The sequence below is a fragment of the Pseudorasbora parva genome, chromosome 10 (assembly GCF_024679245.1).
Source record: "Pseudorasbora parva isolate DD20220531a chromosome 10, ASM2467924v1, whole genome shotgun sequence".
Taxonomy (NCBI): Eukaryota; Metazoa; Chordata; class Actinopteri; order Cypriniformes; family Gobionidae; genus Pseudorasbora; species Pseudorasbora parva.
The window spans coordinates 11,151,385-11,164,308 of record NC_090181.1 but is presented as its reverse complement, the minus strand read 5'-3'; the positions used below and the strand labels follow the sequence as shown (position 1 = coordinate 11,164,308).

General features: G+C 38.4%; 1 protein-coding gene across 2 annotated transcripts in view; it reads right to left on the bottom strand.

Annotated features, from left to right (window-relative positions):
* Nucleotides 1-12,924, bottom strand: part of pacrg (PARK2 co-regulated) — a 184,181-nt gene that overhangs the window by 131,665 nt on the left and 39,592 nt on the right. For both annotated transcript variants that reach the window (XM_067455160.1, XM_067455159.1), the window contains exon 2: nt 12,569-12,703. In XM_067455160.1, the coding sequence (XP_067311261.1) occupies nt 12,569-12,703 (135 nt within the window). The remainder of the gene's footprint in view (nt 1-12,568; nt 12,704-12,924) is intronic.

Genomic DNA, 12,924 nt, shown 5'->3' with positions numbered 1-12,924 from the left:
TACGGTCGCAAAGTAGCTTAAAATCAAATGCAGTAGCGATTTCGGACACAGCCATACTCCCCTTTACAACATAAAGTTGACTAAATGAGGACTATTTTCCCTGTATGCTTCCTTTGATGTCAGCCCAGAACAGTCATCAACTAATCAAAATGTCATTTTCATTCAGATGATTTATCACATGGCATTTACAGCTCAGGTGATTGACTCAAAACAGTGTCCAGAATGTAGTGCCCATGCCAAAAGATGGCATTAGCATTTGAATATCACCGCTTTCCATATCAACTCCATATTTCCCTTTGAAGGGCAAGGGGATGTTATTGGACTGCCTGATCTCACGCCAGCTCAGAATTTAAATAAAAATGTACAAAAATCTATGCGGGCAACTACCAGTGACAGGGTGTTTTTGCAAAAAGATTGAAGGCACCTAGAAGGAGCAGGTCTCTGTATTTAAACAGGTACACCCTGCCAGGTCTATAATGAGGCTGCTTTCGGATTCCAAAGTGGACCGTGGGATTAACTCCTGAGAGTAATGCTTCTCCTTGGACGGGTCATATAGCTGTCAGGAGAGGGTCTGTGCTCACATAAGGTACCGCCCATTAAAATGCTAATGTACAGATGGAGATAAAATAGAGGGGAAATAAAAACACACCACCTCAGCGCTGTGTCTGCAGCGTTACACACACTAATACACTTACGCATACAGGTCTTCTCCAACCCCCCTCCTACTGGCATAATTCAATCAGGGGATTGAATGGATGAGATCGCTTACCCTCTCCATTTCCTAAAGCACTTGATCAGATTAATTATTTGCCATCCACCCCAAACCCCCTCCACTCCCCCTCCCCAGTCAGTAGCATGATAGCAGGAATCAAGTTTATATTGATGTTTTCTATTAAATGCTTCTTGGATTTTACACCCATGTCACAACTGTTGGCAAAAAAATTACAACATAGGACAAAATAAAAATAGAACACAGAATTGGATGGAAGGACAGAGACAGGTTAATCAATGGATGGAGAACCTTTCTTTTTTCAGAAGAGCCTTTGGTTTAAATCATGAATCCAAAGACTCTTCTGAGCTAGTTCATTTGAATAAACCACTTAGAAAGGAAGTCAATGGTGCACCACAACTGTGGCTACAAACCATCTTAAAAATGTCTTCCTTGAGGGTGAGTAAACCATTTTCATTTTTGGGTGAACTATTCCTTTAAGTGGAATCAGAATCAGAATCATTAAAGGGGGGGTGAAATGCTGTTTCATGTATACTGAGCTTTTTACACTGTTAAAGACTTGGATTCCCATCCTAAACATAGACAAAGTTTCAAAAACTAATGTTGGACGTTCGATGGAGTATTTCTGTGTCAAAAATACTCCTTCCGGTTTCTCACAAGTTTCAGAGAGTTTTTTTCGAGTATGGGTCGGCTTGACGTCGATAGAGCGGAAGGTCCTTGTATGGGCCGTACGGGCTCTTCTCCCGGAAGGGTGCGCTCGCACGTGACTAGAGCGAGAGAGGAAATGCACGCCCATAAACACTCGCTCAGCTGCAGATCCAGTCGTCCGTGAACACTTCTGTCGTTATAGTCCGCGCCGCGCTCCACTTTATTCCTATGGGTGACATCAAGCCACTTCAACGCTTCAGCACAGCATTCCGGGAAGGCAGCGCTGCATTTGAACGCAGAAATGACGGGAAGCTTCACAACATCGCTTCAGTCGCGTCGCAAAGTGGATCTCCACCGTTCACTGCTGTTAGGACTTCACCAAATCATACCAAAGAAGTGTTTTTGACGGAGCGGTCCCAGCGATAAAGGTTCGGTCCTGCTATGGAAGCAGCCGGTGAGTAAAACTGCTTCAAATGTCTGTGCTGTCGGCTATCGTCGCGTGAGTAAACATCAGTAAACCACACGATCGCGTGCTTCGTCATTCAAATGCGCTAACGGTTACTCCATGGTTGTTCTCTGTATAACGTTACACTAGTCTGACGTGCAAAACCGTTTTGCTTGCTACTGCTAAGGTTTAGTCGCATACAATAGTCCATAAACCGAATCATGTCCTCATAAACTGCGAGTAAACACACACTAATGTTGACAGGCCACTAAATACAGTACATACCACAGAGACGGACGTCCTGCTGTTGCTGTTTCTCCTGTTCAATTTATTTCAGCCTCCGGATCTGATTCTGGATCATATCTGTGTTAGTTGAATCTGGGTAGCGTTTTCTTCTGCACGCTTGAGGACGTCACCGCTTTGTGCGCGCTCGTCATTCTTTAGCTCCGCCCACTCAATACGCCTCCAGCCGCTCGTTTTTTTCTGGAAAGACTCGGTACAGCCTATATTTCTTTTATAAATATAATAAAACTAAAGACTTTTCTGAGATATGAAGGATGCAATACTACTCTATAGGTACTCAAGATTGACATGAGATTGACTGAAACTGAGTGTTTCACCCCCCCTTTAAAGGAAGTGTATGTAAGATTGTGGCCAAAATTGGTACTGCAATCATTTTCAACTAACTGTAGAGCGGTGTATCCCCTCTCCCCCTCCCCCTGACTCGAGGTTGCCAGATAGGCCGCAGGATCCAGAAGGAACGTTTGTATCTGCAGCTGTGGTAACTAGAGCAGAGCTGGCAACCCGGATGCCGAAACACTACTGACTTCCTGATTGGTAGATAGGTGGAGGGCGGAGCTTCAGGCCAAAACACAACATGTCAACATCAACATCAGTTGAGGGCTGCAACAACAACTTTTAAATGACAACATGGCCGGACTACTGTTATCAGTGAAGTATTTAAAATAAACATGATTTCTTAATGTCTAGTGACATATCAGGGCCATTTTATGATTAATTGAAATACATTTCTTACATACAGTTCCTTTAAATTCCTCAAAAGTCTGTTCACAAAAAAAACAAAAACATTGTCACTACAGTCACAAATCTTATTGGTTGTCCAGTATTTATCACAAGTTCAATGGCAAGAGACTACACGTCTTTGTAAAAATAAAAAATAAAATAAATTGTCACATTTAGAGCATGCAAATGTTCATGTCAGGCTGAATAGATGCATTAACAGCTTAATCTTTCAAATTAAAATGTATGGCACTGAATTTTCACACTGAATATTCGTCTAGTGTGAACAGGCATTAAAGCTAACATGCTCAGATCGTGGAAAATGATAATTATTTACAGCAGATTCTCACAATCAAAAAGAGCCCAAAAACTCACCATAATCCGTCACTTAGATCTAAAGAAATTCTTCATGGAGTTATAAGAAAATCACAAAGACACTGGAGAGATTTGGAGAGATTTTTGGACACTATAGGCTAACAAAAAGGCTACACTAGAAAAAAGGGTTTATTGCTCAACTCCAAAGAACCTTTTATGCTAAAAGGGTTCTATAATGACAAGAAAGAACCCTTTTTGTCACAAAGGTTCTTTAGGCTATTGTTCATTCATTATTCTGCAACATTTTGTAGTTGTACTTAAATAACTGTTTATTAAACTGTTGTAGTAACTTAATATAACATTTTAATCATGCTGATTTTTGGAGGAGAAAAACTGAAATGGCACTCTTCGTGTGATATTGATGAACTAAAACGAGATAAATACATACATTTTCTAACCATCTTGAATTTTGTGATCAGTCACAGGCAAATGCATATAAATACACTGAATAATGCAATGAAATGTTTGTCAATAATATGGAATATTTAATCCGGAAAGGACAAAACAAATGATGATGAATGAACCCCTAAAAGGTTCCATATAAACCTTTTTCCTGGTTACAAAGAACTCTTCTTTTGATTGAACCCTTAAAAAGGGTTCTATATATATATAACCTTTTAGAGGTTTCAAATGCGTAATGCCGATAGAACCTTTTCTTCTAAGATTGTACCTTGGTTCCAAATGATAACTCGTGATGCAATCACCACAACATTTGATCCAGATGCAGCTCACACGTAGAAATGCCCTCCTAGCTTATTTCCTTTAATGCATGTCAAATAAGAACGATATGTAAAATTTCCCTTGAGCACACTTTTTTGTCTTTTATCAGCAGTTTCTCAGAAGGAGAATGTCTACATTTTAATGTTTTTTATTTTATTTTTATTTATTTTTTATCATTAAAGCGCTTAATCTACAATCTCTTTCTTTTCATTTGGCATTCTCATCCCTGTCAATGACCAGGTCATCAGATACCTCTTTCTCTCCTCCTTCTCTCAGCCCCTCTCTCAGTGGAGATCCCTGGAAAACACTTTGGAACACCATAAAATTGATGGACTGTTCTGATAGCAACAGGGCCAAATGTGAGAGATGCACAAACACACAGAGAGAGAAAGAGTGAGAGAGTAAGAGAGAGACCTCCTGCTTACTCTTATCAGTCTGCCGCACATGTTCTCGACACACCACATGTCGGAGCTTTAACTGTGGAGACAGCGCGAGAGAGAATTGTGAGGATTCTTAGAAAGAAACTAAAAATATCAGTTCTCTACTTCACATTCCTGCGCATTCAAACGCTGCCCTTGACATTTAAAAAGCAGCGCCTGCTCTCATACAGCAACACACACATCTCCTGCCTGAACACACACATCTGAAGGCTTTCACATGAGCAAAAGTTTCAAATCAATGTTTAAAGATGCAAACGCACACAGTAATAACCAACTGGAAGGGGCCTTCTAAAGGACCATGTTTACCATAGAAAAAAAAAGACAGGGAGGTACATAGGAGAGGGGAAGGGGAAATGACTGCAGGAATGCACTGCTGCTCCCTGCTGCACAGAGAGGGGGATACACACTTAACAGAGGACATGAGACGACATGAGACAACATGAGACGAGATGAGATGATGTACAGATACAGATGTTAAAAAGCACAGCACACGTCATCTTTGACCATCACAACGGTCAATTCTTGCACTCTTTATGCTTGTTGGTTTAATAATAATTTGTAACATTTATATAGCACTTTCTAGGCTCTCAAAGTGTTTACATATAGAAGGGGGAATCTCCTCAACCGCCACCAATGTGCAGCATCCACCTGGATGATGCGATGGCAGCCATATTGCGGCAGAACGCCCATTACACATCAGCTTATGGTGGAGAGGAGACAGAGTGATGTAGCCAATCAGGATAAGGATGATTAGGAGGCCATGATGGACAGAGGCCAATGGGCAAATTTGGCCAGGATGCCGGGGTTACAATCCCCCCTGGGATTTTTAAAGGGGTTTATATAATGGTACATGCACTTTTACAAGTTGATTATACAGCAATATGTGTTGGTAGTGACTGTACACAACCATCCTCTAATGATAAAAATCCATCAAATGTTTTTTTTTTTAATCTTCTTATATGTTTTCACCTGTCTGAAATCAAGCCATTCGATGTGTGACGTCACACAATTGGACACCCCTCCCACAACTGTTGATTGACACCAATTTGAGCTCAGACCCACCCTGAACGAGCTCAAGCTGTCGTCCGCCATAGTGTATATGCTGGAGCAGAATGGTGTCTAAGCGATTGTGGTGTTCTGTTCTTGGGTGTAATAATGAACACAACAGTCATTTTGATGTTGATATATCTGATATATCGAATTGATACGGTTGAGATTGCACAGATGTGTCCTGAGAGACTCGCAATGTCAAACTTTCTCCTGTTGTCTAAGCAACGCTTCAAAATCAAAAGCCCGAGGGGCGGGGTGACCAAATCGCATTAGCATAAAAGGCACATGCACAGAAACGGCTTGCTGAAAACAGAGCTGTTTTTCACCAGGTTAAATGAGTGATTTCTTAGAATACTAAATAGAATTTTTAATTAAAGTATATCACAAAGTTTTAATTTAGAAACTAAATAATCATATTAACTTGTACAAAAATGGCATTATATGACCCCTTTAATGACCAGAGAGAATCAGGAACACGGTTTAACGTCTCAAGTCAAGTCATCTTTATTTATATAGCGTTTTTTTAGTCTCATCCGAAGTATGGTGCTTATTGACTGTATAGTGTCCCCATCACTATACTGGGTTGTTAAGATTCACACAGACCACAGGATGAGCACCCCCTACTGGCCTCACTAACACCTTCTGACTTTCTGACTTTATTACGCAATTGTGAGTTATATCGCGCAGTTCTGACTTTATAACATGCAATTGCAGGTGTATATCACACACTTCTGACTTTTTATCTCGCAATTCTGACTTTATAACATGCAATTGATAAAATTATATAACTCAATTCTGACTATAACAATTATACAATTATAACTTATTGACTATACAATTATAACTGACTATAACAATTATACAAAACAATTATAACTTGCAATTTTTACTTTATAACACATTATATCAAAATTATGTAAACTCGCAATTGCGAATAATTGTGGGAAAAAATTAATTGTGACATAAAAAAAAATGTTATACAGTGGCAGAAACAAGCTTACACGGTTTGCCTTAAACTATAAAATCAGTTCTTAATATGAGCTGTAATATTAAGAATGTAATGTGTGATTAATATAATAATAATGTATGATTAATGTAATGTATATTCTCATTACCTTGTGTCAATATCATTGGGAGAAAAAAAATTTGAACTATTTTAATGTTTTGTTTAACTATTTGAAATTAATATATTCTTCCAGGTTTTCTTCCAGAATGGTCCTGTATTTGCCTCCATCCATCTTCCCATCAATTTTAACCATCTGTCCCTGCTGAAGAAAAGCAGGCCCAAACCATGATGCTGCCACCACCATGTTTGACAGTGGGGATGGTGTGTTCAGGGTGATGAGCTGTGTTGCTTTTACGCCAAACATAACGTTTTGCATTGTTGCCAAATTTTGGTTTCATCGTACCAGAGCACCTTCTTCCACATGTTTGGTGTGTCTCCCAGGTGGCTTGTGGCAAACTTTAAACAACACTTTTATCGATATCTTGCACAGTGCTCCTTGGGATGTTTAAAGCTTGGAAACTCTTTTTGTATCCAAATCCGGCTTTAAACTTCTCCACAACAGTATTTTGGACCTGCCTGGTCTGTTCCCTGTTCTTCATGATGCTCTCTGCGCTTTAAACGGACCTCTGAGACTATCACAGTGCAGGTGCATTTATACAGAGACTTGATTATACACAGGTGGATTCTATTTATCATCATTAGTCATTTAGGTCAACATTGGATCATTCAGAGATCCTCACTGAACTTCTGGAGAGAGTTTGCTGCACTGAAAGTAAAGGGGACGAATAATTTTGCACAACCAACTTTTCAGTTTTTGATTTGTTAAAAAAGTTTGAAATATCTAATAAATTTCGTTCAACTTCATGTCTGTGTCCCACTTGTTGTTGATTCTTTACAAAAAAATTACAGTTTCATATCATTATGTTTGAAGCCTGAAATGTGGCAAAAGTTCGCAAAGTTCAAGGAGGCCGAATACTTTCGCAAGGCACTGTAAGTCATAAACAAGGCTGATGAACAACAAAGAAACACATAACATCTAGAAAATGTGGCAGGTCAATTGACTTCAGCATTTTTTGTCCTGTCCAATGCTGGTTATCACTATGTCAATCAATGCAATTTTGAAAATATGCAAATGTATCAAATATGTTTCCTTTATAATCACTTCAGCGCAAGCTCACGGAGTTCTACACTGTTGTGAAAACTCCTGTTATAATCAATGAAGCTGGCTACACTGTACAATTAATCTCTTATTTGCGTTATATTGCATTAGTTAGCAAGTTACTGAATTAGGTACCTGCTTACCAGTTGACATCCACTACATATGTTTGGGCAGTTAATAACATTAGCTAAAACTCCTGCAAGTGACAACACAAGACTAAACATCATCATTCAAAATACTACCCTCCCGTGTCAAAACTCAGCATTCCCAAACATGGCGCTGTCTGCAACTAGCGCTAATTGTTTTGGGCCAGTGATGAACTCTTTGTTCTCGGCTAAAGAAAAACCAAAGAACTTAAAAAAATAGTGTTGCTAATGTTACACAAACCATGTTCCCTGTTTGCCACCTCAGAGTCAGACAGCTGTCAGTATCCTTAGAAATGCTTTGATCAATTTAGGACGTCAGTGGAGAAAGGCATATAATTCATTATAACAACGTAACATACAATATCCCCTGCTTCGCAGCATAATTAATGATATACTAAAGTCTGCCCACACGTTGACATGATTGGTTATATAGTAGTTTTTGAAAAACTGTAAATTTCTTTTTTCACTGCCGTTTAAAGAGAAAATACTCAGTCAGTGTTGACTTATGAATTTGTACATGGTTTGTCTTAAAGCATATAAAACACCAAATAGACATAAAAACAACATTAAAAACTTAAATGTTGAACATTATCCAACTCTCTCTTTTCCATTCTCCAACATTAGTGAGCAGACATCATCAAACTTTTATTTTTTCAAGTTTTAAATACGTTTTTTAAAGTAAAACTTAATTCATAAAATCATTATTTAAATATCAAGATTCTGAAGTCGCACCACATTACATTTTACATCTTGATTATGCCTTGCTTTGTCAAAAAAGGTTCCATTTAAAATGTTTGATCCCACTTTATTAGTTGTCTTTAACAATTACATGTATTAACATTATTGTGCACGTTTTTACATTGTACTTATATTTAAAATATACTGCATGTAATTACAGCTGTAATTATTCATTTCTGTAATTACATCTATAAATTACACCACTGAACCTTCTCTTACACCTTCACCCACTCTTAAATCTACCCACACCACCACACCTGTCTCTAACCTTACTCTTTTCCCACTTATAGGCGCCTAATATCAAAAGTGTGAATGCTTTTGTGGGCAAAAGTTTGAGCAAATAATGATAGCAGGACAATTGTATGACCCTGACATATCACACTAAATTTTAATTCAGAAATTAAACGCTCATATTGCCAAAATGTTTTTATAAATTTCTGAATAAGTGTCATATCATTGACCCAATGACAGATCTGCAGTGTGTTGGTCTGATATCAGATAATTAAACCAGCTAGACGAAAACAAGACTCTATTACTGCTTTCTCTCCCTCTCTTTCAGACAGATTGATCTGGTCACCTCCTCTTGAACTGTTGCCCTAAGGGTTCCTCTGTGCTAGCCCAGCTGTTCCCACACACTTCACGTAATAAACCAGCCTTTCATACACGTGCTGCTACCACATACACTAACATAAACGTAATGAAACACTTACAAATGCTCTCAGCCTGAATATGACCTCAAGGTGACCTGGTACCCTTTATATTACAGGGGTCAATGAGGGCATGAATTCCCCTAACACAAGGATTCGGGTATATTAATGGAGCAAAGGTGTTTAAATACTGTGTGTGAAAAGCAGAATCAAATCAGCAGCAGCATACGAAGGAAAATCAATAAGCATTACAGATGCATTAGATGTGACAGCTACAATTTCATACACCACTTCCTGTCAGCTCCCAGCAATTTCATAACAACACAAAGAAAAAGAGACATTCTTTTTTCAAAAGCGTAGGAAAATTCATTTTGAAATTTGCTTTTAATAATTCATGCTGAGGCTTTCAACCTGGAAAAAGAGAAATACTCATGAAGGGGAGGGAGGTGAATGTGTGTTTTTTGTAAGCTGTGCTTGTCAGGCAGTGCTCGGATCCCTCTGAATTAGTGCAAACACAGCAGGTTAACAGTGATAATGCTTCTGCCGACCTTCATGAAATAAACACTATGTCTAACATGCAAGCACACACAGAGACTAGCATCAGGTTACTATTAGGTCAACCAAGCTCTGTGTTTGTTTTCCTATCAAGATTAATCAAAAGTTTGGGGTCATTACAATCAAATACAATGTTTATGTTTTTTTTTTTTTTTTTTTTTTTTTTTAAGGTCTCTAACGCTTGCCACGATTGCATTTAATGGATGAAAAATGTTGAGATGTTATATATATATTAAAAAGTAATTTCTCCCTGTGCTGACAAAGCTGTATTTTCAGCAGCCATTACTCCAGTCTTCAGTATCACCTGTTGGGGAAAGTTACTTTTAAAAGTGATACGCTAGAATATTGCGTTACTTCCTAAAAAAGTAACTAATTGTGTTACTAAGTTACTTTTTATTAAAAGTAATGTGTAACATTACTTATGCACTACTTTTTGTGCGCTTGCTTGTTTGTTTTTGAATAACAATGAAACATTTTTCTATTTTTGGCAAATAAAAGGCTAAAAGTGAAATGAATAAGCCTCAGGCTGAAAGAAATGCAAACTGTATGCCTGTACATTAGAGGGCACAGTTAAAAAATAAAATAATGAATAAATAAAATAAGAATGCTCTGCTATTCTGAATTGAAGAACAATAGGATGCAGGAGAAGAAAGATTCAGGAATGATAAATAAATAATCACAAATGTGATGTTTATCTTAGTATGGTTGAAGTGGATCTCTGAAGGTTAGCAGCAAAGATATTGTTTAATAAAGTGAGATTAAATACAAAAAGTATATTTGTGTAATTTAATATATTTAATTATAGCAGGTTTGTGTAATATTCTGAGAGTGCATTTCACTGTTTTTAATTCATTTTAATCAATATGGAATCTGTGATATGAGTAAATGCCTGCTCACAATTATTCTAAAATTCCAATAACCATCATTTTCAGACACTGCACAAACCTCTGCTCTTAGGCCGTGTTTCCACCAAAGCATTTTTTTCACGCTGCTGGCTGGCGTTTTCAATTGTTTTCAATAAGAGCGCCGCGTTTTTAGAACGCCTGGAGCGCAACGAGGCGCTGAGCGAGTATTTCACGCTCACACGCTGAGCGCTCAGCGTTTTTTATTGGTCACCGAGAGTTGAAGAATGTTCAACTTTGACTAAAACGCAGCGCTCATCACTGTCACTCTTCACTCAGCCGTCTAATCACAGTGGAGGAGGGGCGGGACTAATACTACACAGACCAACTGCCACATTCTGTGTGTCGTCATCTGATGAAAACAAGCAATAATAACGCAACAAAATGATTTAAAACAAAAGCCAAATACTTTACATTGGATCTGCAGTTTTATATAGAATAAATACAGAAACAAACTACCTGTGAAATTAGTAAGGCTTCCTCGGATTTTCCATATCATAACAAGCAAAGAGTCTCAACTGAAGAAAAAAAAATGCTGCCTGCCAAAACGCTCTCAAGTGCTCACAGCGAGGCGTTTTCAGCAGAGCGTCTAGCGTTTTCTGCTGGCTAAAAATGCTTTGGTGGACACACGGCCTTACTCCTGCTTTCTCTCAACATGGGGTCAGGAGAGCTGTCAGTAAACACATTGAATAAGAAAGTAACTTGCGTTACTTATTTGAAAAAAGTAACTTAGAAAAGATAACTAAAGATATTTTGTTGTAAATGTAAAAGTAATGCGTTACTTTACTAGTTATTTTGAAAAAGTAATCTGATTACGGAACTCGTGTTACTAAAAGTAATGCGTTACCCAACACTGGTCAGATGATTCTTCAGAGATCATTCTAATATGCAGATTTAGTGCTTATGTAATGTTTCATCTAATTATAAATGTTATCATAAACAGTTGCTAGTTTAGCCTAGAAATCTAGACGCACACTAGCGGCAGCAAATCTAATCTGCCGCAAGTGTCGTCTAGCAACTCTCAATACCCTTCTGAGCTGGTCAGGCCAATCACATCGTGTATAGAGTCGGTGGGCGGGGCTTAACAATGACGGCCGAGTTGCACTTGCGTGCTACTAGTAAACACAGCAACTGGCGAACGGCGGTCTTTCGAATCAGCTTTGACCGCAATTCTGGAAGACTTGGAGTTAAGCTTTTCTCTGAGAAAAGAACAGCACTGAAGTCATTCTTAGAAAGGGAAGATGTGTTCAGAGTTTTGCCGACCGGATACGGCGAATGTTTAATCTGTCAATGAGCTCCATTTCACGTTGCTCTGGTTGGTTGTAGTGCTATCTTATCGCGTGCAGAGGGAGTTTGAAAGACAACCGTTTATCCCGCCCCTCGGATTGAGCCCTGTCAGTGGTGAGTTTCCAGACCAAACATCTTGATGTGGGTCTGGCTTGTCAGGCTATTGCTGCTTACCATTTTTGTGGAAACCACAATATATTTTTTCAGGATTCTTTGAATAATAGAGAGTCTAAATAAACTGCATTTTTGAAACAGCGATCTTTTGTAACATTTTAAATGTCTTAACTATCACTTTTGATCCATTTAATGCATCCTTGCTGAATGCATGAATACTTGCATTTTAAATATCGTACTGACTCCCGACTTTTGAAAGGTAGTGTATATTAAAATGCAATTCATTACATAAAGGATTATGACTCTCCTCACTGTTTCTCAAGGTAAATTAGTTAAGGCAAGGTCAGTTCATGTAGTAAAAAGAGCACTAGTCATACTTGACAGTTTGTTGCTTTGGTACGATATGTATTAAATGCTATTTACGCATTCAAATGTAATTGAATCATTCAGGAAACTGGCATTTAAATGCATATTTTATATGTACATTTCAGAAGTTGTCTGTATATCTGAAATTGATGTATAAGGACAGTAGAGATACACTACATACTAGAAAGAGAACAAAAGCACAAGTCATGTTTTCATATACCTTCCATGCAATGCGGTTGCCTTTAGTATCATGTTCCAGGGCGATGGGAAAGTCTCCACGCTCGTAGAACTTCCGGAAGGCCGTGGGCTTAGCTGGCCTCTCTCTGAAAGCCCCTGCGGCTGGAGGGCCCACCACCTATAGAACACAGAGACGGAGAGAGAAAGTCTGTCAGATACTGTGTCATCAGAGTCCTAAAGCCATCACAAAAAAATGAAATGTGTTTGATCCTCTTTCATCCCAATGTAAATCTGCTTTCTTTCTGATGTCGGAGGAAGCATCTATCTGTTTTATAGCGACACACAACAAACCATAAATTATTCACGATGTCTGCCTCATATAATACAATCTAGCAGATC